Source organism: Gopherus flavomarginatus, chromosome 4 (assembly GCF_025201925.1).
Source record: "Gopherus flavomarginatus isolate rGopFla2 chromosome 4, rGopFla2.mat.asm, whole genome shotgun sequence".
Lineage (NCBI taxonomy): Eukaryota > Metazoa > Chordata > Testudines > Testudinidae > Gopherus > Gopherus flavomarginatus.
The window spans coordinates 88,726,692-88,739,322 of NC_066620.1; the positions used below are offsets into that span (position 1 = coordinate 88,726,692).

At 45.1% G+C, this 12,631-nt stretch overlaps 1 protein-coding gene across 7 annotated transcripts in view; it reads right to left on the reverse strand.

Annotated features, from left to right (window-relative positions):
- KIF25 (kinesin family member 25) overlaps positions 1-12,631 on the reverse strand; it is a 90,485-nt gene that overhangs the window by 33,459 nt on the left and 44,395 nt on the right. For all 7 annotated transcript variants that reach the window (XM_050949091.1, XM_050949090.1, XM_050949089.1 and 4 more), the window contains one exon: positions 4,048-4,115. In XM_050949091.1, the coding sequence (XP_050805048.1) occupies positions 4,048-4,115 (68 nt within the window). The remainder of the gene's footprint in view (positions 1-4,047; positions 4,116-12,631) is intronic.

A 12,631-nucleotide genomic window follows, 5' to 3' on the forward strand; every position in this document is an offset into this window, starting at 1 on the left:
TCTGGCACGCGGTGCTCTGAGTGACCGGAGCGTGATGGGCCAGCCGGTTCGCCTTGGGCTTGATGATAAGCCCAAGGTGTCCAAAAGGACCAGTGATGAGGTCCGTGGTCTGGGCCATGGGTATGCGTCTCCAAATCCCCATAGGAAGCACTGTCCGCATGGGATGAGGCGGATGGGTGAGGAGAAGGCCACAGGGGAGCTGAGGCCGATTGGATCGGGTCTCTGCGTCCAGTCGATCCTTCTCTACACGGTACCGGAGAACGGTACCGGGAGTTGTATCGGTGCCGAGAGTGGGACCGGGACCTACGACCAGCGCAGTGCCAGGAGGTCGACCGGTGCCTTGAATCTCCGTGCCGAGATCGGCTGTGAGAGGTACAGCGGTGCCGGGATCTGGACCAGTGCCGAGAGTACCGAGACGGCGATTGGGATCTCGAACGGTACCGCAAGTACAACCGGTACCGAGATGGAGAGCGGTACCGGGACTGCGAGCAGCGTCGGGATCGATGGCGGGACCGAGAGTGCCTGTGGGACCTGGATTGTGACCGGCGACGTTCAATGATACCAGGTGAAGATGGCCTCATCATGGCAGGCTTGCCCAATGATTGAACAACCCGCACCAGCGGTGCTGGGGGTTGAGGCAGCTCTGGCTCCGTCAAGGCAATCAGTTCTCGTGCTGTGGAGAAAGTCTCCGCCGTAGAGGGCACGACAAGCTCGACCACAGCGTGTGCCGGGGAGCTGATAGGCTCCGGACTCAACCGCTCTTGTGAGACCGGAATCAATGGTGCAGAGGTCTGCGGTGCCGCGGCAGTTGGCGGTCTGACTTGGTAGTATGCTCTGACTGCAGCGCAGATACAGGGGCCGCAGAAGTTTTATGCCTCTTGCTCCTTGCGGAGAGGGAGCGGTGGCGGGCAGAAGCTTGGGCCGGTGAAGGCTGGTGCCGAGGAGCCTTTACTGTAGCTGTGCGTTCTGGTACAGAGGAGGCACTTGTCCCCGGTGCTGCAGATGGTGCCGAAGATGGAGGGGTTAGAAATGCCTCCATCAAAAGTTGCTTCAGGCGAATGTCCCATTCCTTTTTTGTCCTGGGCTTGAAAGCCTTGCAAATTCAGCACTTGTCCGCGAGGTGGGATTCGCCCAAGCACTTTAAACAGGAGTCGTGCGGGTCTCCTGTGGGCATTGGCCTATGACAGGCCGCGCAGGGTTTGAAGCCCGGTGAACCAGGCATGGGCCCCGGTACCAGGTGAGGAGAAGGGGCTAAGCCCCGATCCTCTTTAAGTATATACAAAAACTACTACAATAACTACTAAAACAAAGTTAACTAGAACTATAAAAAAATCAAACTATATACACAATAACAATATAAATGAGCGAAAAGCTAGGGAGGTGGAGATCAGCTAAGCCGCGCTCCACTGTTCCAACGACCGACACAGGCGGTAAGAAGGAACTGAGGGACGGAAGGGCCGGCAGGGGTATATATCAAGCGCCATAGCGGCACCACTCCAGGGGGCGCCCTGCTGGCCCACCGAGTGTTGCTAGGGTAAAAGTCTTCCGACGAACGTGCACGTGGCGCGTGCACACCTAACTGGAATGGATATGAGCAAGCACTCGAAGAAGAACACAACTTGACTGACTCTCCGTTCAAGGCTAGAAACAGACTTGTTTTAATTAGTTATCTGGGACAATGGAAGGTACAGCAAACTCAGGGAATCTGCTTGTACAAATTTATTTATTCTACTCGAAAGATTACAGATTTTCCCCAAAACGGATATTAATGTTAATTTCATCCTGAAAATTATTAGCTTCTTTTTTATCTTGTTAACTGATTCAGTGATAAAATTATTAAAAGCATAAAATGCTGAAAAATGGGATTTTCTTCCTGAACTGAAATAAAATATTTTGACATTTATTAGTTCCATAAAAAGTTGCTAAAAAAAATAAACATTTTGAGTTCATAAGAACCATATGCTCTACTGTTTATAAAATGAGCTGTGCTGGGACACTGAAAAAACATTCCCCAAGAACAGCATTCTTTGGGGGATTTACATTTTTTAAAAAACGTTTTCCTGATTATCTGGATGGTCACCACATGTCCAGAATCACAGCACCTCCAGAGTGCTTTGCAAAAGTACTCCATACACTTTAATATATTGTGGCATATCTTTAACACTAAGAACTGATACCTATATTAAATGCCTAAAAACTTTGTTAACAAAGCTAAGGTTGCCCAGTGATGCCTTGTGCGCTTCTACAATGTGGAGAGTGGCTAACTCAAACCTCTGAAAGCCAGGAAATGAAGAGTTATGGTACATGCCACCCCTGCAATGCAACCTTAATTCTGCCTCCTGAAGTTGGCAATAGCCGTGGAGAATGGTTCAATAAGGAGTGGAGGTGCCATAAGAAGACATGAAGATGTTCTAAGAGAATGTGCCATTATCTGTGTTGTGCACCACAGATTTGAATTCCAGCAGTGATCAGTAGGTATATTCCAACTGCCATTCACTGTTAGGTGCAGCTGTATTGAATGATGGAGGAAATAGTTGAAGCAGAACTATGCCTGTGATTTGAGGAGAGGTGCATGAATACTTTGAAGGATCAAGCATACCTTATTTCAGGACCCAGTTCTATAGGCTGTGTCAGTACGGATAGTCAAAAATCTGGTGGCATGCATGACAGTAGTCTCCAGGATTTAATAAGGGGTAAATGAAGGCAATGTCTCAGAAGGAATCCTTAGGGCAAGAGTGAAGGGGTGGTAACATTTTGCCAGTCAGGGGTGGTTTGTGTGAAGAAAATTCTGTGTTTGAGTGTAGGCAGATCCTGTTTGCTACACCAGACCTAAATCTGCGTTTCACCTTAGCAAAGAGATGGTGTTAGACTTTGTCCTATAGTGCTCAGCTGCTCTGCTCCCAGAGCGTTCAGCAGCATCTGTAAGGGCAGAGTGCTAATTTGTGTATTATTGGGGTGTTGGGGCATCACTCCAAGAGGGCAGAAATAAGGTTGTGTGGAAGGGCATGAGGCACCATTGCGTAACCTTAACTCTGCATTAAGCATGTCACCTTAAGCTACGCAACGACTGAGACATCGTACTGCCTGGAAACTCTCTTGCTTCAACAGAGCCCTAGTTTTGCATCAGATGTACATTTCACTCTTTTAGGCGCATCAGTTTGGCACACGCAGACCTAAAGTTCTAAACTATCTTTAAAATCTTTTTTCACTATTGCTTCCCTAAAGGGGCAATGAGTACCATGCACCAATTGGGATAAATCCTAGGCAACTGGGATCAATGTAGGGTGCCTCAGAGCCATAGTCTGAGCCCCAGGTGTGCACAAAATAATGTTACAAGAATAAGGTGATTTTATAAAATGTTGAGTTTTTAGGAGTGTGGGCACTATATCTCAGGAATACCTTACTCAAAAGACCTCAAATTTGGACCACCAGCACTTCCATGAGAAATGGCAAATTCCAAGACAATCCAAGCCAGCACATGGATTTTTTGTGAGCTTGAAACAGTCCACCTTTAAAAAGAAAGTGATGCTTAACCTTAACTATAGCAGAGCTGAGGCTTCACTACAATTCTACATTGTGGGTAGCAAGGATAGACTAATGGACAAAACACTGGACTAGGATTCAAAACACTTAGGGTTAAATGCTTGGTTTGGTCACAGATGTCCTCTGTGACCTTGGGCAAGTTAATTAATCTATCCTGTGGCTCAGTTCCTTATCTGTAAAATGGGAATAATAGTGCTTTCCTATTTCAGAGTGTTGTTGTGAGGATTAACAATTGCAATGCGCTCCAATACCACTATGATGAGGGCCATACAAGCACCTAAGATAGATATTAAATTTGGAATATTAGCTCTCTTCTTCATTTGGAACTGTAGGATGAAAACACTATCTAATCTAATTTCTGCAGTGCTTTGTGTCATGGGAAGCACCTCATCACCAAATAAATGAGAAAAATGAGCACGTTATGCAATCAGCTCCTGCTATGAAATCAATTTTCATATTTACAGAATTGTACAACAATCCAGAAAGCTTTTCAAGATCACCCACCTGTCAAACTGAAATGTCTTGTTGATCAAAGTATGACCAGGACGATTGCATTTTACAAGGACAGTTTCCTAACAGAAAAACAAAGTGATTACAATTAGAACATATAGCATAAGTGAACAAACAACAAAAAGCCTCTCTTCTGGCCAAGTTCATCATCAGAAGCAAGCTCCCCACAGACCCGGACCCACCAACTGAAAACGGGACCAGACCCTGCAAAAACAAAGATGCAAAACCTGCAAACATATCTCCACTGCTACAATGATCAACACCCCTGACAATACACATTTCAAGATCCATGGGTCCTACAGATGCTTATCACAATATGTGATAAGACAAGAGACATTCCAGAAGACTGGAAAAGGGCAATTATAGTGCCCATCTATAAAAAGGGAAATAAGGACAACCTTGGGAATTACAGACCAGTCAGCTTAACTTCTGTACCCAGAAAGATAATGGAGCAAATAATTAAGCAATCAATTTGCAAACACTTAGAAGATAATAAGATGATAAGTAATAGTCAGCATGGATTTTTCAAGAACAAATCATGTCAAACCATCCTGATAGCTTTCTATGACTGGGTAACAAGCCTTGTGGATGGAGGGAAGTGGTAAATGTGGTATATTTTGACTGCAGTAAGGCTTTTGTTACTGTCTCACATGATCTTCTCATAAACAAACTAGGGAAATACAACCTAGATGGTGCTACTGCAAGGTGGGTGCATAACTGGTTGGAAAATTGTTCCCAGAGAATAGTTATTAGTGGTTCACAGTCATGCTGGAAGGGCATAATGACTGAGGTCCCGCAGGGATCGGTTCTGGGTCCGGTTCTGTTCAACATCTTTATCATTGATTTAGATAATGGCATAGAGAGTACACTTATAAAGTCTCCGGATGATACCAGGCTGGGGAGGGGTTGCAAGTGCTTTGGAGGATAGGATTAAAATTCAAAATGATCTGGACAAACTGGAGAAATGGTCTGAAGTAAACAGAATGAAATTCAATAACGACAAATGCAAAGTACTCCACTTAGGAAGGAACAATCAGTTGCACACATACAAAATGGAAAATGACTGCCTAGGAAGGAGTACTGCAGAAAGGGATCTGGGGGTCATAGTGGATCACAAGCTAAATAGGAGTTAACAGTGTAATGCTGTTGCAAAAAAAGCAAACATCCTTCTGGGATGTATTAGCAGGAGTTTTGTAAGCAAGATACAAGAAGTAATTCTTCTGCTCTGCTCCGCACTGATTAGGCCTCAACTGGACACAATTGTCCCGTTCTGGGCGCAACACTTCAGGAAAGATGTGGACCAATTGGAGAAAGTCCAGAGAAGAGCAACAAAAATGATTAAAGGTCTAGAAAACATGACCTATGAGGGAAGTTTGAAAAAATTGGGTGTGTTTAGTCTGGAGAAGAGAAGACTGAGGGGGGATATGATAACAGTTTTCAAGTACATAAAAGGTTGTTACAAGGAGGAAGGAGAAAAATTGTTCTTCTTAACCTCTGAAGATAGGACAAGCAGCAATGGGCTTAAATTGCAGCCAGGGAGGTTTAGGATGGATATTGCGAAAAACTGCCTAACTGTCAGAGTGGTTAAGCACTGGAATAAATTGCCTAAGGAGGTGGTGGAATCTCCATCATTGGGGGTTTGTAAGAGTAGGCTGGACAAACACCTGTCAGGGATGGTCTAAATAACACTTAGTCCTGCCTTGAGTGCAGGGACTAGACAAGATGACCTCTCGAGGTCCCTTCCAGTTCTATGATTTTATGTGATGTACTTCATCCAGTGTGCCAAATGCCCCAACACCTACTATTTGGTGAAACCAGATGTACACTACACTCTTGAATGAACTCACACAGAAAGATGATAAAAGACAAAAACACCGTAACACCCATGGACAACACTCTTCACAGAATGATCACTCCATATCTGACCTCTCAGACTCTGTCCTCAAAGGAAACTGACACAACACCTTCAAAAGATGAGCCTGGGAGCTTAAATTCATAACTTTTCTAGACACCAAAAATCATATGCTTAAAGATACTGGATTTATGGCTCATTACAACAATCTGTAACCCCCAACCCCCCTTTTTTGTTCTTTTACTGCAAAGGTGTTAACAGGCTACTTCACCCTGAATGGTCTCTTAGGGTATGTCTACATCTACAATTTTGCAGCGCTGGTTGTTACAGCTGTATTAGTACAGCTGTATAGGGCCAGCGCTGCAGAGTGGCCACACTTACAGCAACCAGCGCTGCAAGTGGTGTTAGATGTGGCCACACTGCAGCGCTGTTGGGCGGCTTCAAGGGGGGTTCGGGGAACGCGAGAGCAAACCGGGGAAGGAGACCAGCTTCGCCGCGGTTTGCTCTCGCGTTCCCCGAACCACCCTGCAAACCGCAGGGAAGGAGACCTGCTTGCTCGGGGGTTCGGGAAACGCGAGAGCAAACCGGGGAAGGAGACCAGCTTCGCCGCGGTTTGCTCTCGCGTTCCCCGAACCACCCTGCAAACCGCAGGGAAGGAGACCTGCTTGCTCGGGGTTCGGGGAACGCGAGAGCAAACCGGGGAAGGAGACCAGCTTGATTACCAGAGGCTTCCTCAGGTATGCTGGGATACCTGCTTATTCACGGAGGTCAAGAAAAGCGCTGGTAAGTGTCTACACTTGATTACCAGCGCTGGATCACCAGCGCTGGATCCTCTACACCCAAGACAAAACGGGAGTACGGCCAGCGCTGCAAACAGGGAGTTGCAGCGCTGGTGATGCCCTGCAGATGTGTACACCTCCTAAGTTGCAGCGCTGTAACCCCCTCACCAGCGCTGCAACTTTGTGATGTAGACAAGCCCTTACAATGTGTTAACTACTTATGCTCAACAATCTGTTCCACCTTGTACTTAGCTGTGACACTCTGAGTACCTTTCCCAGACCTGAAGAAGAGCTCTGTGTTATCTCAAAAGCTTGTCTCTCTCACCAACAGAATAAAAGCACCTCACCCACCTTGTCTCAAGAAATGTTTACGGTGCTTAAAGTTTCAACATACAGCATGAATTTAAAAATTATCATACTAGAAAAGACCACCTAGTCCCAGACTTGGTTTTCATTAGGAATTTATGTTGATACTACCCGACTCACACCTTGAACGATGTTGTTATACCAACCTAACCCCTGGTGCAGACAGTGCTATATCAATGGGAGACTTCTCCTGTTGACATAGCTACCGCTTCTCGGGAAAGTGGAGTACCTACGACAATGGGAGAGGCTCTTGTCTGCATATGTTGCGTTTTCGCTGAAGCACTGCAGAAGCGCAGCCGTGCCACAGCATTGTAATTGTAGACTTGCCCTTATATCCTGTTTCCAACATTCACCAATTCTTGATGTGTCAGAGAAAAAGCACAAAATCTCCATAATGCAGTTAATTCCTTAGATTGTAAACTCTTACTTAGATTGTGTACTCTCTTGGGCAGGAGAAATCTTTTTGTTCTGTGTTTAAAGTACAGCACCTTGTATAATGGGGTATTGGTCCATGAGTGGGGTTCCTAGAGTCTACCACTATACAAATAACAATAATTAAGAGCAATAATTTTCTTTATGACTGTTGCCAGCAATCAGTTTAGATCCAGGAGTTGAGCCAGTCAGAAAATTTTAACTGTTCAAAACTTACACAGGAAAATGTTCTGAGGACTTTCCCCCCGCCCTACAGTTCAACCAGCTCTATCTTAAATAATAAGAATCAATAACTTTTGTAGTTGCCATCCTAACTATTTTAACTGCAGGTGGTACTCTGATTCATATAGAAGACATATATGCAAAATGCCATTTCTGGACTTGATTATTTACTCATATTTTTGTGCCCACAATTGAACTGCAGACGCAAATTACACAGAAATATCATGGTAATCCACAGTGGAGAAAAGGGACATAGTAAAATTGCTGGCGTTCAATGAGACTTGAGTAAAATGCAATTTCTAAATGTATTATGTAGTAGTTTTTGCAGGTGTCAGTGGCTCTTTAAAGCTTAAGCAGAATGCAATCACAGCACCTTGGCATGAGTTACACAATAACTCAAATCCTGGAGTGCTTTTCTGTTCTCCTCAAATGTGTTTTCAACTGCAGACAAAAATAAAGTAAAATCGCAAAGATTTACAGTATTTCCCCCCAACAGCTCAAGAGATGGCACATAAAATATTTTTAATGACAACTCATCCAATGCCAAGGAGTTTCATAGCTATCTCAGATTTTATTATATTTTACTGGGAGTGCAGAAGAAAAGTCTACTATGTTTCCAATAACAAAGAATCAGAAAACTAACTTGGAAGGGTAACACTAATTCCTTTCAAATAACAACTCAAACCAGTGGCTGAGTGTGTTCCCAATACTCTGAATGATGGGCTTTATTGTTGAACCAATGTCTCTGCATAATAATATGCCCAGCACTCAGGTGGCTAATACATCAGAGACAACAATACTGCAGATGCATGAATTTCTTATGTTGAATTTACAAGGAGTACTGCTTCCTCAAGGAAGACAAGAGTTGGTGCACCATTGCTGATTTACCTACACCAAAACTCACCCTGTAGAGCAGGGGTAGGCAACCTATGGCCCGTGTGCCAAAGGCAGCACGCGAGCTCATTTTCAGTGGCACTCACGCTGCCCAGGTCCTGGCCACCAGTCTGGGGGGCTCTGCATTTTAATTTAATTTTAAATGAAGCTTCTTAAACATTTTAAAAACCTTATTTACTTTACATACAACAATAGTTTAGTTATATATCACAGACTTATAGAAAGAGACCTTCGGAAAACGTTAAATTGTATTACTGGCACGCGAAACCTTCAATTAGAGTGAATAAATGAAGACTCGGCACACCACTTCTAAAAGGTTGCCGACCCCTGCTGCAGAGTCAACTGGCCTAGGCTGGCCAATATACTGGGCAAATTGAGAGGAGATATAAATGGTGGTGGAGATATAAATCAGTGGCAACTGGTGTACCTGACAAATGGAGAGGGCAGAAAGGTGGGGTTATTACAGAAAAAGAAACCAACAGATTGTGGAGTGAAAGTCAGGAGTGTGAGGTGAGGCAGTGGCTTTATGAAATGGAATCTATTTCCAGACCAGTTTCCTTCCAAGATAAGTAATGAGAGAGAAAAATCTCACTTGTTTAGCATAGAAAGGAAAAAAGTGTTTGTGGGCAGAGGTTTTGATAGGGGAATGTATGGTAACCTTCCTTCTTTAGGGGCTTAGTATGGCTTAAGATAGCTTCCATTGCTGCTGGCCTACAAAAGCTCTGCAGGTTTCTCTAGATACACAACCATGGAGGTTACTCCCTATCCAGATGGAGCAATTTCCCTGTCAGTAGTGGCCATGAAATACCTACAGTTGTATTATACAGCCATCCATGAGTGCTTCCTCTTCTAGTGGCAGTCATAGACTCCTCCCAGTCCAAATGCCATTATGGCAATTAGGCTCATGGAAATGATGTCAGGATACATCATAAATAAGGCTAAGATTTTGTCACGGTTATTTTTAGTAAAAGTCACAGACAGGTCACAGGCAACAAACAAAAATCCACGGAGACCGTGACTTTTACTAAAAATAACTGTACAAGCCTTGGCAGAGGTGTAGAGCCGCAGCCCCCACCATGGGGCAAGGGCGCATGGGCCCCACGAGCCACAGGCATATGGCACCGGCCCCCACAGCAAGGCTATGTAGGGAGTATAGCCCCAGCTTCAGCTGCTGACAGCTGAAGAAGTCACAGAGGTCCAGTAAAGTCACGGAATCCGTGATTGCCGTGAGTTCCATGACTAAATCATAGCCTTAATCATAAATATTCTCAGTCTGTCCCTGACACCCCAATGTGAGGAGTTCTGGCTAAATAAAATTCAGAGAACCAAGGAAAGAAATTTAAATGAGATGTGAGGACCAAAGATGAAGTCTCTGGGTCTGACAGACCCATAACAGAGTTGTCACCTAGGAAGAGAAGGATCCTATTGGGCTGAAAATTTACATTCACTCAGTACGATTCCCAAAAAACAATAGGAGTCCCTCTGCATCATCTTTGTTACTGGAAGAAAGGCTCTCTCTCACCAACCATCTTCTCGTGACCATCCCAAAAACGAAGAGGTTTTAAAAGTTGTTTAACAGAGAAAAACAGGCAGCCAGTTCACTCCTGGGGGAATTCTGTGCCAAAAAAATTAAATTCTGCACCCAATATTTTAAAATTCTGCATATTTTATTTGCCAAAATAACACAATATAATCATGCCAGTTTCAATTATTTTGGTCGTTTATTTCAAAATAAGTTTCAGCAAATATGTCTTTTTAAAATCTTTTTCTGACAAAGATTCCTTATTAGGCATATTCATACAGAACTTTGAGTAATAATTCATTTAAACAACAATATAGAAGCATATTTCCTACAACCCTCAGAAGCAGTGCAAAGGCGTGGGGGTATCGGGGTAATGGAGGAACTTCTTTTTCTTCAATGCTTAGCCAAACAGGCGGCCGTAGGAAACATTTGGTCCGTTCTTCCCAACCGCAGAGGCCTGAAGGCCTGAGAATCCAACATCGGAACAGACTTGATGGACCCATGTAATATGGAGTCTGCCTCTGGGCTGCCTCCACCCCTCGATTGGTGGAATTTTATCCCAGATGTTACAAGCCACCCGGAGAAAGATGTTCACTGGAATGTCTTGTGGCATCCTTGTGGACATGTCTGAAAAGTGTAAGGTACCGCTTGCAGACAATGGCCCCAGTAATCTGTAGACCCAAACAACCATAAAACATCTGCATTACAAATGAAGTCATTCCACTTTATGCCCAGTATACGACATTCACATTTTCTGTGGAAAGCTTCCAGCTTTGTCCAGTCTGTGCAGCATAGTGTCCATGTTTCACAGCCGTTCAACAGTATGGGAAGGATACAGATCCCCGCCCCCTCAGTCCGACCTGTACCTCATTATGGTGGAGGGGGTGTAACATCTGAAGTAGGGGATTGCTCGTTGGACCTATGCCATCAGCGATGAAGACTTGTCTGAAATATCACCTTAGGCATTATGCAAAGTGGACAGATCCAGCGTGAACCCTGAAAATGATGGCTAACACAGACGGTGAAGATGCAGGGTAGTAGCTGCACCTAGCTACGGGAGGTGAAGGAAGTCGCTGAGAAAGACTCAACAGCTCGGGTCATACTGCATGAAGTCAGTGCTGGCAGACCAGGAAAAGGGTCGTGTTACTGCGCTTCTGGCCATTTTTCGTCTGGTGTGGAGAACTGGAACCCTGCCACCCACCTGGAAGGATGGTATTGTGATCTCACTCTATAAGGGCAAGGGACTGCGCAGCGAATGTAAGAGCTACAGGCCGATCACCTTGCTCTCCATTCCAGGGAAGGTGTTTGTGCATGTTTTGCTGGCACGCCTGGAGCCTTTGCTACATCGGAAGTGGCGTCCCCAACAGTTAGACTTTACAAGGAACAAGTCCACATTAGATGCCATTTTGGCCCTTCGATTGTTGTCAGAGATACACTGGAAGTTCAGGAAGCCCCTGCATGTAGCATATGCTGATCTTAAGGCTGCATTTGATTCAGTAGACAGTGTTGTATTATGGAAGGCCTTAAAGGGCATAGATGTCCCTACCACTCTGCTGGACTTGATTAGAGAGCTGCATAATGGAACCACTGCCCGTATTCGTCTGGGGAGACGGATGTCAGTGCCTTTTAAATCAGTATCTGGTGTTAGGCAGGGTTGCATTCTGGCCTCTGCACTCTTTTGTCGGGCAATGGATTTCATAATGCAGCATTCCGCCAGATCCATAGGCATTGAGATCAGTGATCTCTCGCTCACAGACCTTGACTACGCTGATGACATTGTTCTTTTAGTACAGAGCCCTGACAGGTTTCATGAGGCACTCCAGCATATGCAGGAGGAGTTAGTGAAGATTGGTCTCCTTGTTTCTCGGTCAAAGACAAAACCGCAAAACCTAGGACCAAGTCCACCTATGACTCCAATCTCTTTGAACAACGAAACCGTCAAATCAGTTTCCAGCTTTTGTTATCTTGGTTCTATATTTACCAGCTCCTCCAATTCTCACACAGAGGTTCTCCATTGGATTGGCATTGCAGCATCTGCCAGGGGCCGTTTACAACGGATATGGAAACAACATCAACTTAGCATGACAACCAAGTTCAGGATTTATTTGTGCTGTATTCTTCCCAACAGAGGAGCTGAGGGAGAGGAAGTAATTGCTGAGAAGGAGACTGGGACTGAACTTGGAGGATTTTGGGTGTAGGTGGGAGAAGTATGGAACAGGTGTTTTCTTTGGGGGAAGGAGGAGGAGGAGGAAAGGGATTATTAGGGATTTGTGGAGCCTTCCTCCATGCAGACCCTGTCTGACCCCTAGCCTCTCCCATTCAGTCAGGCACCTCTGCCCGTGCGTCCCTGCACCCCCACTTCCCATTCAGCCAGGCATGGCTGTCCCTGTCCCCCTGCACCTCTACTCCCTATTAACTAGGCACAGCTCCCCTGTCTCCATATGTCCCTGCACTTCCCCTCCTCCATGTGGCACTGTACCCCCACTTCCATTCAGCCCCTGGCTCAATAAT